The sequence below is a fragment of the Leptonotus elevatus genome, chromosome 20 (assembly GCF_054856555.1).
Source record: "Leptonotus elevatus isolate MCC_2025b chromosome 20, RoL_Lele_1.0, whole genome shotgun sequence".
In the NCBI taxonomy this organism is placed as follows: domain Eukaryota; kingdom Metazoa; phylum Chordata; class Actinopteri; order Syngnathiformes; family Syngnathidae; genus Leptonotus; species Leptonotus elevatus.
The window spans coordinates 14410592-14423915 of NC_141258.1; the positions used below are offsets into that span (position 1 = coordinate 14410592).

The following is a 13324-nucleotide window of genomic DNA, read 5'->3' on the forward strand; positions in this document are numbered from 1 at the left end:
CAATATCTAAAGCAGCTGTTGAATGACCACAATCATTAAAAACTCTCAGGAGTGTTTTCTTGATGCCCGTGATTCCTGCACCTGTTGGTGAACACTAGCGGTGCAAGGCTTCCATGCTTAGGTTACCCCTGAGATCAAACCCGACATAAGCGCAAGATGGATGGATGAATGAATTAAACCATGCAAATGTATTACAGTGAACACTACGGAAGAGGATTAGGGCTGGTGAAGAGAAAAAAAGTTGTCAGGATTCTGATTTTATTCTCAGAATTAATTCTGACTTTAGTCTGAGAATTCTGACTTTATTCTCAGAATTCTGACTAAAGTGAGAATTTTGACTTTAATCTCAGAATTCTCACTTTAAAGTCAGAATTCTCACTTTATTCTCAGAATTGACTGACTTTCTGACTTCCCCCTACAATTCATAGCTCTACGTCTTTGAAAATCAGAATTCTCACTTTAAAGTGAGAGATTAAAGTGATATTCTGGGATTAAAGTGAGAATTCTGACTTTAAAATCAGAATTATGAGAATTAAGTGAGAATTCTAACTTTAAAGTGAGAATTCTGAGATTAAAGTCAGAATTCTCACTTTAACTCTTATAGAGTTAAGCATTGTATCTCTTTTCAATGGGCTCCCGGTAGTATGACAATGAAATATGATGAATCTGATGAAATAGGATGACGTGAATGATCAAAGCCTTTGTCACATTAAATCTAATTCACAGAGCATCGGTAAACAAAAAATATTAGTGTCAAAGTCACTGTTGTGCAGAAAATGTGTCTTTTCACAAAATCTTAGTTTTCTCCTTATATTTTCAATTTTCGTTCAATGTCACTCAAATGACCTATTTTCAAATGGTGATTACTAAAGAACGGAATAAGGTAGAAACACTTTTTTTTCTCATGAAAGAATGGAACGCGATCTTTCATTTGGTACCCAGTATGTTTATGTAGTCACAGCATACAATATTCTGTTTGCCTTGAAAGATGAGTTAAAATACTTGAAATCGGTTGGCACTGTCGGGGTTGTTTTTTGGATAACGTGTGGCAGTAAAAGACTTAAAGTCAGAATCCTGAGAATAAAGTGAGAATCCTGCCAACCCTTTTTTTCCCACTTCACTGGCCTAAATCCTCTTCCGTAGAACACAGACGTGCAAATGAAAACCAAATAATGTCGTGATATATCTTTCTCTATGTGCACCTAAAAAGATAGCACTGCCCACACATTTAGAGAAGGCCCACCAGTGGCCTACATTCCAAGACAGGCACTTTGTCTCTGTACTGCTGAATATTTTAAACGAGTTCACAGTGATTCACTCTGTGGTCTCTCTGCTATCACACTCAACTTTGTACACTTGACTTCCCCTCAAAGCAGGAGTTCAACATTCCAAGCGAATACTGCAACTCACTCCACTCGCTGACCTGGAAACAGAACTTCCCTCTTATCATTACATGCCTATTGTCATATCCATCCTTCATTCAATGCTGAGTTTATATCTTAAAGAGGGGGATGACAAATCAGCCAACACAAAGCGAGTCCTGGCAATTACACGCTTCCTTAATGTCAAACATGATGTGCTTCCGCTATTGCAGTACTTATTTAGAGGCAAAAGCGACTCCTCCATGATGTTTGTGACTCATAAGAAATACATAAGGTGAAGTCAAAATGAAAGAATGCTGGAGAGCTCATCTTTCCAAAAGTAAAATGTGTATGCTGTATTTAGGTATGATGACGCACCAGTGTCCATTGATATTCTTTACTCTGTCTATTCTAAGTGCAATATAAGTGATTTGAAAAACTGTCATACACTCACTACCTGCAGCAAGTCAATGTGATGACTAATAAATCCTCTAATCTATTTTATTGTCAAAATAAGCCTTTCAGTTAAATTGAAAATAGAAACCTGAGATCAAACTGACCTACATTCTGACAGGTTTTCCTTTTGTGCAAGGCATACACATTTACACACGATGCTTGTACAGCACATTGCAATGTGGTGCCCCTGTTCTTGTTTTGTTTCAGGCTTTCAGCTTTTATTTCCAAATGTTTGCATCTGGATCTGATACACAAGTTAGAGTTACCTTTTGTTTCAATCCACCCAAGTATTGGAACATGTGACCTTGTTGTCCTCATTTGCAGATTTGGATTTTGCCACTGAATAGTACCTAAAGTTTTTTTGGTTGGAGGCCCTGTCGGGCCATTATGAGCCCAATTGTGCTGGCCCTGCCCGAGCTGGAAATGGTCCTTAATATAACCTCATTGGTCATTTCATATGTAAGCCTACCTGTGGATTAAATAGTGGATATAAATCCAAATATTGAATATCACAAAGCAAGAACATGTTGATTTTATCACCATGTATTTATGAAATTTGTACTGGTTGCCTGGTCGCACCAGCATCAGTAAACTTCACCATTAATGTCTGACCTTGTACTGTATATTAATCATAGTAAGAGGACCAATACAATGTATCAAAGAAGAAGAAAAAAAGTAGTAGACTCAGAAGTAAACATCAAAGTGGTGAATCAAGGAAAACAAGAACAGTTTAGAACCATTGTGAGAGGTGGAAAGAAAGACCCTATAATAACTGTTAGTTGCCGTCAGCATCAACCTCAACGTGGCGTGACGTTATCTGCAGTTCACTTCATGAATAAAAGTACAGAGCTACACCATTGCTGGATTTTGGCAAAAAGCACAGAGATGAGCCTTAAAAATCCTGGAAAAAAAGAAAAGATTAACCTTTACCAAAGTGATGTAAAGGCTAAAGCTTTGAGAACGAACGAGTCTGCACATAATCCTCAACATGCAAGCTCATCTGAAAAACTCATCGCAGGTAATGGTGTCATCTGGAACAAGCTCATTAATCTTCAATGATGAAATACATGAAGGCAGCAGTAAAATGACTGTCTGCAGAAAGACAGATACGCCCCCTACCAAACTGACTGGAAGATAATTGGGCCATTATCTTACACATTTCCAAACACGCTGCTAAAAAAAATAATTAGTTCATCAGGGGAAGAATCGGAAGGTTTTAGACTGGACAAATTCACCTCCAGACCTAAATCCTATGGAGCATGAATTTTATACCCGCTAAAGGGAAGGAAATGAGCAATGTTATGGAAAAGCATCACAAAAGAAGAATGCATATAGTAAGTTTGGTTTGAGCACCACTGTCACTTCGATTGTATGTTTGTTTAGAAGAAAAAAAATGACCAAACAAATTCCTACGAAAAATTATAGAGGGGTGACTAAGTGTGTCAAAAAAACAACATTAATTTGTTTTTTGTTTTTTTTAGGCATTGGATGAAAGTGTAGCTACAGGAGTGTATTTTGAGGTCAATACATGTCTAGTAAGAAGGGTCTGATAGCATTAAATCAGAGCTAGGCAGTGTAAAACAACCTATGTCAAAAAAGGACATCATGGGTTCACTGTTCCACCACAGGGCGGAACAGTACTGTTTGGTAGAAATATGGCTCAAGTAAACTTAGAAGTGACAGAAAATAGCAATTAAGCATGATCTTAGTCTGCGAGAACGTCAAACACAGATCAATTACAGTACCCGTTTGGGCGTCTGTTTTTCTTTTCTTCGTCTTGCTTTGCTCCAGTGGGAAGAACACGCCGTCTCCATCTAGTGACACCACGCGTCCATCAGCCAGAGGAATTATGGGTAGAGTCCTAAGTGTTTGCAAAATTGCGTCCCCATCCCCATAACCATGTTCCACAGCCCTGAAGTTGCAAACAAGAAGTCTGGCCAACTGACGCAGGCCAGCATCTAGAAGAGTGGAAGAGTGGAAGAGTTGCTTACAGTATATGCTTTGGTGCAATGAATTACAAATTAGTCCGAAAACAATTTTAAAAAACTATGAATGCATATGCATTAATAAATTGATAGCTTCTTTTTGTTGTAAAATGTAATTACAAAAACAAAACACTTTTAACAAAACAGTCACCAGTGAGTATGGGTAATAAATAAATAAATAAATAAACAAACAAACAAGCAAATAAAAAAATAGACATTACGGTTTAGCAGCTGTTCCAATTGCTACTAATATTTATTTGTTGGTCTATTTTTTTTTTTTTTACATTTTTCATGTCCACTTTTTCACCTTAAATACTCATCATCTGCAACATGGCAACATATATGCATGGTAATATAATAATTTATTTAAATGTTTTTGATGAAAAAAAAAACATGTTGACAAAAAATCCTCCACTCACCTGTGTGGATAGTCTCTTCTTTCATCAGCTCTTTGGCCATGGCTGTGGTTACTGTGGTAACATCAGAGCCCCTCAGGTTCCGAACTCCCAGGTGGGAAAGAAGAGAGGCAGGCAGGGCAGGACTTAGACTGGGGTGCAGATATGAGAGCAACAGATGCTTTTCCAGCTCATCCTGGTTGATAACCTTGCGAATCACAGCATCCTTACAGACCGCCACTTGGGACGGTAGCTTGTACACAACCTGACCATCTGTAAAGCAAGAACATAATGTAAACAGTAAATGGCACTTGAAATAAGGCTACAAACAAATGATGAACAGGACTTTTCAGTCCCAAACAAATGAGATACTCTGCATAGATTGGATGTAATTTTGTGAATGCTGAAATGTTAATTTATTTCTTCATTTTTTATTATCCTCACTTTTTTTATGCATTTTAACTCCCACATAATACAGCCGATTTACGTACACTGTTACAATTTCAAAATGTTCCAAAAATTCATGCCTTATTTTTCTCAATCCACATACTTAGTTTTCCCACAATTGAATATTTTACATTTGAAAAAAATCCCATTAATTTTCAATAGGACAGAGTATATATATGGCAATTTACATTTTTATGTAAAACATCTTAAAATTAAGATGTGTTATTTCTATCCACTGGTTTTAATTAAGTAAGGTGATATATATAACGAAATAATCCCAACATGCGTTCCCATGCTGTCCCAATACATACAATAACTATTGGACTGAAATGTTATATGAGATTGCTGTTGACACAACATCTGAGTTTTAGTATCATATTCAGAGATGTGTGGTTGCCATGGCAATGTCAATGATGCTATTCTCCATATCGCAAGCCAGTGTACAATCAAAACATTAGAATTAATCATCATATTAAAGTTGTGTTTGTACAAAGTCGTTTTTTAAGTGGCCCTTGCATTTACCATTCTATTTAATATTCAATTAAAATAGGCGGGTGAGTAATACCTGAGTTGAGTGTAGGCAGGAAGGCCTTGCCCTTGAGCAACTGGATAATCTGACTGGCGACGGGTTTAAAGAAGTCCATCACTTCATCAGGCAGGGGGATAAACTGCAGGAACTGGCAGAGACCCCTAAGGCCTGTGAACTCTGGGTGATCCTGGAAAAGCAACAATAAAACATAAGTTAACATCAAAACATGGAAGTTGGACTGCACATTCCAAACAAGATTCTAGTGTTCCTTCTCTATCATGTGATCTATCAGATATGAGAACGTTTAAATTCTGCAGATGCTGACTTACATGGAAGGCTTTGATGGCCTCAAGGAAGAGTTGTGGAATCTCAGATCTGAGCCACTGGTTCCATGAGCTGTCTCTGTCAACATCCTCTCGAGAAGAAGGGATGTCAAAATCACCTGAATTGGGGGGAAACTTGCTTGGCTGATTGTATACAAGAATGCACAGTTGATACCTTTCTTTTCCACTTCCTGTGTTAATTTAATGTCATACAAAAACTGTTATCTATAACTATACACACACATATAAATAAAGGGTTTTACAATTATTATTTATATTATTATAATTATTCATTAGGAGCCATTCTTGTAAAAAGGACATTTCATTTTTTTATTTTGATCTCCAGCCATCCATCTATTTATTTTCTGTTATGCTTGTTCTCATTGAGGTCATGAGTAAGGACTTTGAGTGACATGAATTTTTGGAATGTGGGAGAAAGCGGAATATCTGGAGAAAACTAACATAAACATGGTGAGAAGACCAAGCAAACTAAAATGGAGGACCTAATGCAAAATTAATAATACGTTTAAATTAGAAATGAGAAATATCCCATTATTGTGGTACTTCACTGTAAATTACACACATAAAAATTAAAAAAATACTCATTATTTATGTTGTTTTTTAAATCTAGCTCTTTTACTGGTTCTCATTGCAGCTACAACATGGAAATTCAACTTTCTTCACTTACATTGTGATTTTACATTGTTTAATGAAGTGGAATCTTATTTTGTATGTTGTAGTGTACAATTTTGCATATTCTATTTTTCCCCCCGATGTTTGACTATTTTTTTTTGTCATGATCACAATTTTTGCAAGTCACATAAAGGTCATGTGATATGCCAATACTGTATGATTGGCATTGCTGACCCTTACTGGTACACTTGAGTACTGCATGTGTACAATGAAATTACTAGCTTCATATTTTTTTTGTATGGTTTTTACTTAGAAACAAATCATATTTCGAGGGAAAAATGCATACCTGTAATGCAAATAGCTACATTGGCAGGTATGTTACTCTACTTCACAGGCGTACTTACGGTTACGGTTACCTTTTTGCTAATATACTTTATTTTTTATTTTTATTTTATTATTTTTTATCATTGGGGCCAGTTTGAACCGAGATATCAAAAACTCCAGGGAATGATTAAAAACTGATAAAAAAATGTTTTAATCCAAGATTATATGTGAGTGACTTTGTGTTCATATTGCCTGTTGACTTCATACATCACACATATTGCTTGTGTGTTGTCTTTGACCAGTTAAGATGCTTAAATGGTTAAATTGTGGTTGATTGGTACATTTCTCTCACATTACAAAATGAATAAAGGTTTATTATTGTCACAACAAATAAGAATAAACCAACCTTGTACGATGAATCGGAAGCCAAAGCTGCGAAGAGGCAGGTAGGCGAAGACGGGCTGTTTCTGTGGTTGGCCTATAATGTCACCTCCAGAGTTGTCACAGTTAAGTTGGAAGGCGAGGGCAAGCTCGGTCGATTCAACATTCTCTTTAAGCTTCAGGAAAAAGAAAAAATATATATTGTCAAGATGGAACAATAATATGGTAATGGAATAATTGTATACTGTACTGGGACGTTGGAAGGACAGGGAATCAACCCACACCAATTAAATTGAAAGATTTGTTAGTATTAGCCACATATTGACAACCTGGACTGTAAACTGCTTAACAGTCATGTATATATCTCACCCGTTAAGTCATATATTTAGAAATAGCCATAGTTAAGTAAATTGCTAGAAAAAAATGATCAGATACAAGATTATTTTTCAAGAAATGAGCTGATCACAAGTTACCAACATGCATATAGAAAAAGACATTCCACAAACACAGTACTTGCAGAAATGGCAGACGAGTGGCTGAAAAATGCTGATGACAAGAGGCTTGTGGGGCTGGTAATGCTGGACTTCATTCAGTGCTGCTTTTGGTTTTGATTGATCATAAGCTATTGAGTTTTGGGTTTTCTTTATTGTCATTGCACATGCACAAGTACAGAGCAACGAAAAGGTGTTAACAGGCTCAACCGTCTAAGAAACACAAAAACACAATGACAAAACAGGGGATACGAGTTGGAAGGCCCGTTGGCATACGCTGTAAGCGCTCTGAGATCTTAGCTAAGGAAATGAGCATGAGGCTAACGGGGAGGGAAAAAAAGGTCAAGCTTTCACCATGTTCCAACGGGAAGCATGTAAAAAAAAAAAAACGCACATCCAGCATGTAACATTTAGACATAACAGACATGGTGGAATGAGGGAGGGGAGGACGGGGGGAAAGGGGGGGGGGGGGCTCAGTAGCCCAACGAGAGCGCTCACCAACATCTGTGACCTTCGCGGGGGGAAGATATGAGCACCAACAGAGGTGTTGAAAAGAGGAATGTGTATGTGTGTGTGCGATGTCAGTGTCGTTCGTATCAGAACACCGACTCAAAACAGGGGAAGCGTCCAGCCATATTTCTTGATTCAGGGGAAAAGTCCAGATAACATGTTTTGGGAGCAGGCTGACATTTATTTGGTTCGGCCTTGAGTCACTTTAGCTGACGACTGTGTCGGGCTTCAATTAGCCAAATTAGCAATCATTTCGCTCAAGACGAGACGCCAACTTTTCATTGGTTAATCTAAAATTCCTTTAACACCACCATTTTTTTTAATGCGCGAATAATGACCGCCCCTTACTTGGAAAGCCTGTACTCTGGGAATTTCAGCTGCAACGCAGCAGACACGACCATGTCAAAATTGAGCAGTAATAGATTTAATAATAATGCATATATTTGTGGAGACTGGGGTCAAGTTGTATTTTACAATTTTAAATATGTGCAGAATTTCACAAGTTACTTCATGTGAAAGATTTGATAGATCTTGATATGAAAAGAAAAATGCACTGAGCTGTCACCAATGTCTTACAAATGCAATTATGGCATTTAGTGGCAGAAAAATTACCTAAACACAAATTAATATCACAATCATTTTTTACAGTACAGTACACTTTATAATTTTAATTCAATTTTGTGAATTATTATGAAATTACTGTATCAATGACTAAAAACATGCAGCCATATTTCTATTACTTTTTTTTCACTTTTATGTTAACAAGAGTATGACAACTTAGGAAAAAATATTTCATTGTACATTTAAAACAGATATAAAATTTGTGATTAATCATGAATTAACTATTGAAGTCATGTGATTAATAACGATTAATAATGTTAATCGACTTATACCCCTAAAAAATATATATAAATATATTATAAAATTTGTTTGGCTGTGTGCATCAAACACAAAGTTAGCAGCGATACACAAGTGCCTTGTTAGTAATAGCCGTTAGTTGTTGTACCAGATCATGCTGTATTATTACGCATTGTTTATTAGTCAAATGCTTATGTTAAGCTACTTCCGCTACCAGAAGTGCGATGCCTTATGTTTCAGAATAAGAGCATAATACACAAACATTCTTGATATCGTTCCGAAAGTGTTCATGTATAAATGGTAAAAGGAATACACTTATATAGCATACATGTAATATTCATCCTACGTTAATTTATCAATCTGTATTTGGTTATTATTTCTCACAATTGAAGTGTTAGGCCCCAATATATATTTTCTTCTTTATTATGATCCTTTGTGTTTAAATTTGGGATTGGATTCATGATGGGGTCAAGTTTTGTTTTATTCACCTACTTATTTTATGTTAAAATGGATAGTACATTTTTAGTTTGTATTTTTGTTGTTTTAAACGAAAATGACTTGAATATGATTGACAAATGTGGTCTAACCAACTTAAATAAATAAACCTTTAAGTACCAGTGCACTTCCTGTAAATCTTAATCTTATTTCCCAAGAGGAATCCCTTCATGAATTTATGCTACCATTTTATTCTACATCAGAGTGTGTCTGTGCACTGCGTAACATATGAATGTGTGAGCAGTGTGCAAATCACCATATTGGGCTGCAGTGTAGTCTTGACGACAAGCCAGCGGTCAGTGCCATCTGAGTGCTCCACCTCAAGCACATTATGATTTAGGTCTTTACGTGTCATTGTTACAAGGCGGTTCTCAACCTGCAGGATTACAGATCGAGCAGAAAGCACATCAAGAAAAAACAGGTTAGACTTCAAACAAAAAAACGATGCTCATAAAAACAAGTAGCATGAAAGTGCCGGAGGTACCTGATTGTAGATGGTGATCGAACGTAGCCGGTGCAAAAACAGCAGCAGGGAAGGGTGTACGTCATGGAACAGGTTTCGGGTCTGATGGCTCTCAGAGCGTAGAGGAAGGCAGATCTTGGTTGTCCAGCTGGTAAGAAATCAAATGTAGCGGTTCAAAAGTGGCTTATTGCAACATTGAGGCTTGAGACAAGTGGTTTCAATATGCTCTACGAAATGGTATGTGAACAAAAAAAGTCAAAAAGGCCGTTTTGTCATGAATATCACTAATGTAAGTTTTTTGTCACTTTATTGTGATATTTATAAAATATTAAGGAAGCCAGTGATACCTTATTGACCAAATAAAAATGCTAACTCAAAAGTTAGGCCAAGGTTTGAATCCTTTGGGCTTCATTCATTAGTGATATGGCAAATAAGTCACAATTATTTTGTATTTATTTTGTCCAATCTTGATTATTAACACGATTCTATATATTGTTTTTAAAATTGGCAGTTTTAATGCATCCATACTGAAAACTACAGTGCTTCAACATTACATTAATAAAATGTACCACTTAATAATAGTCATGGCTGATATCTGCATTGTTACCCTCAGCTGTGTGTTTAGCTGCATGATTGGTCTTTGTTTATTTCTTATTATTACTTTTTGTTTACGTCTTTAAGATCAACTCTGATTGGCTGTTGTTATGCACATTTCCACCGCATCTGATCGAGTAAATACGATCACAGCTGATCATCCTGAAATTTAGCATGACCACTTATCAAAGTCAAAGCCTGGTCACCACATCATACCTGTGAAGAAATGGCTCATGTAATTGTGGGTCGAAGGGCCTCTCATCATCCATCCAGTGGGGGAGGATGTATCCCATGGGGCCGCAGGTCTTGTCAAAAAATAAATGGAAGCCATTGGAGTGAATCTCTGGACGATCTGTGACCTTGAATACTGACTTAAAGCCAATACCCTTTTGTCCTGCAGAGATCAAAAGGACACAGTCTTACAAATACAGTAAACTTATAACTCATTCTTCACGAGTGCTAACCACGTGAAAAGTGTTGAAAGAAAAATCCAGTCTCTGCAAATCACACTCATGGAGGGGAGTCGAGGTCTGTCGGGAGCACCCAACTAATTAAAGTGAGAAACGGCGCACAGTTATATAACAATTGTATGTAAATGATGCAAGAGTTGGGCAGTTTTCTGACGTAATTCAATCAATTAACATGTCTTTAAATGTGTAGAATTATAAACTGAAGATATATCACCATACTCTCTTAATTGAAAGTGTACAAAATTATGTTTTTGAGAGAAATCAAGTGGAAGCTGATGATTTTGAGGAGGAAATGGAGTAATAGTTATGACAATGATTTTGGCCATGATATAATCAAGCACTATATTTCATAGCATTGGCAATTTATTTGATATATTATTGATTATTTTAGCCTGCAACAATCATAAAAAATGCCCGTGAAATCCTGGAGGGACTTTGCTAGGACTGTCTACAAATTACCTATCGATGACATAAGTGCCACAAATCACCATATATCCAGTATTTATTTTATTTTTTATTATTATTATGATTGCTGTAGTAATTGCCAGTGGTAGAACATACATCACCACTCCAAATTTAATTAATTAATTAATTAATTATTATTATTATTATCATTATTATTATTATCATATGATATGTCATTTTGGAGTGAGACATTTGTGTGCTACAAATATTCACAACAATAAATGAAAAAACCCTATAGCCTGGACATAATTTGAATTCCTTGTATAAAAAAATAAATAATAATAATGATAATAATAATAATATAAAAAAATTACAAATCCAATTTATTTGATGTAAAAAAAACAATTATTAGTGAAAATAGTTACTTTGCCTGATAATGAGTTACTTTTATTATGAAGTTACTAACTCAGTTACTTTTTTAAGCAAGTAATGAGTAACTATAACTACAGTAATTACTTTTTTAAAGAAACGTTCCAACACTGCCCATGATCTAGCATATTTACAGGTAAATGTTGATGAATCCTTAAAAAAAAAAAAAAACCCCATTGCCGTTCAAAAGTTTGGGGTCACCAAGAAATTTGTTTTATATTTACAAGAAATGCACTATTTATCAATGAAGATAACTTGAAACTAATCAGAAATGCACACCATATATTGTAAATGTGGTAAATGACTATTTTAGCTGTAAATGTCTGTTTTTTGGTGTAATATCTACATAGGTGTATAAGAGGCCCATTTCCAGCAACTATCACGCCAGTGTTCAAGGTACAAGGTGTTTGCTCATTGCATCAGAAGGCTAATGGATATTAGAAAACATTTGTGCAATAATGTTCATATAGGCTATTACTCCATGAGAGAAATTGCCAAGAAATACAGAATTGCCTGGGTGACCCCAAACCTTTGAACGGTAGTGTATATATTTTTAAATACACAGTAAATAAAAAGTTAATTGACATATTGCTGAATCTAGTGAATTGATCAGTGATTGACCATCATTTTTTTAAGCGATCAGTAATCGGTAAAGCCTAATACATACCTATGTATCCATATTTGTGTTTGCCCTTGGTACTTCGGCCCACATCACATATAGCCTTTATGTTTGTCTCCTGGAAGCCAGCTTCATTGTTGAGAACAGTGATGCAGTCTCTCTCAACCACAAAAGCCAATGCTGGAACAACATCAGACTCTGTTGGGTAACTGTTGTCATCTGCATTCTGGAAACAGTGTGGTTAGAATCAGTGAGTCATGGTTGCATATGCAATACTGGGTTCTTTTTTAGTCTACCACAGCTACCACATTTAAAGAATGTCTCCTCTGCACACTCGTCAAAGTCATGGTGCGAAAACACAGCTTCATCACGTACATAAGTCAAAACAAACCTAATTAAAATAAATCATAGCATGTGTATTACATAGTCAAACAGTTTAGAAGCTTAATGTGCCATAGCTTGTTTTAATGATGAAATAATTAATCTTTAAAGTACTACGTAATTGTATTTTTTACAATAAAATAATTTACATTATAATGTTAAGATTAACATAAAAAATGAATAAACACATCTTAATTACCCTTTTTCTGGGGGGGGGTTGATAAATTAATGTAACTCATATTAGAGGATTGTTGATAATGTAAATACTCAGTAGGCTGTATTATAGTTACATATAATGTGCATGGTTTACCCACACCGGTTTGAGACACATTGCAAATACCACACACCTATAAAAAAGTTATAATTTTAATGATGGGAAAAGTAAGCTTTATGAATATTCATGAAGCTTCATGAAGCACTTCCGATATATTTTTTTATTCCTCTAGATGGTGCCCTTGGTAAAAAGAAAAGAAAAAAAAGGACAGTGCAATGGAAAGTGATTACATTTCCACTGCATCTTTAAACTAAGAATACCATCTAGAGGAGTCAAAAAATGAAATCAAGTACTTCATGAAGCTTCATTTAAAGTGTTGTTAGTAGTTAGTATTAAAGGGAACAACACCTGAATGAGTTCCAAAACAAAATGTGTGTCTTTGCTGTAGAGCTCAGTTGAGAGTCGGTCCAAGCTTCTGCCAAGTCGGTCCTGCTGGACCTGCATCAACTCCTGACCTTCAGCTGTGAGTTCTACACCAATCCCAAACTCTTTTTTTCTGTC

The 13324-nt window shown here is 35.9% G+C and overlaps 1 protein-coding gene across 3 annotated transcripts in view; it reads right to left on the bottom strand.

The window, feature by feature from the left end:
- Positions 1-13324, bottom strand: part of LOC147157182 (uncharacterized) — a 57038-nt gene that overhangs the window by 22626 nt on the left and 21088 nt on the right. For all 3 annotated transcript variants that reach the window (XM_086063892.1, XM_086063893.1, XM_086063891.1), the window contains exons 21-30: positions 13172-13319; positions 12217-12394; positions 10462-10639; positions 9673-9799; positions 9445-9564; positions 6860-7010; positions 5503-5615; positions 5210-5360; positions 4222-4470; positions 3563-3775 (exon numbers count right to left, since the gene is read on the bottom strand). In XM_086063892.1, coding sequence (XP_085920018.1) covers positions 3563-3775; positions 4222-4470; positions 5210-5360; positions 5503-5615; positions 6860-7010; positions 9445-9564; positions 9673-9799; positions 10462-10639; positions 12217-12394; positions 13172-13319 — 1628 coding nt within the window. The remainder of the gene's footprint in view (positions 1-3562; positions 3776-4221; positions 4471-5209; positions 5361-5502; positions 5616-6859; positions 7011-9444; positions 9565-9672; positions 9800-10461; positions 10640-12216; positions 12395-13171; positions 13320-13324) is intronic.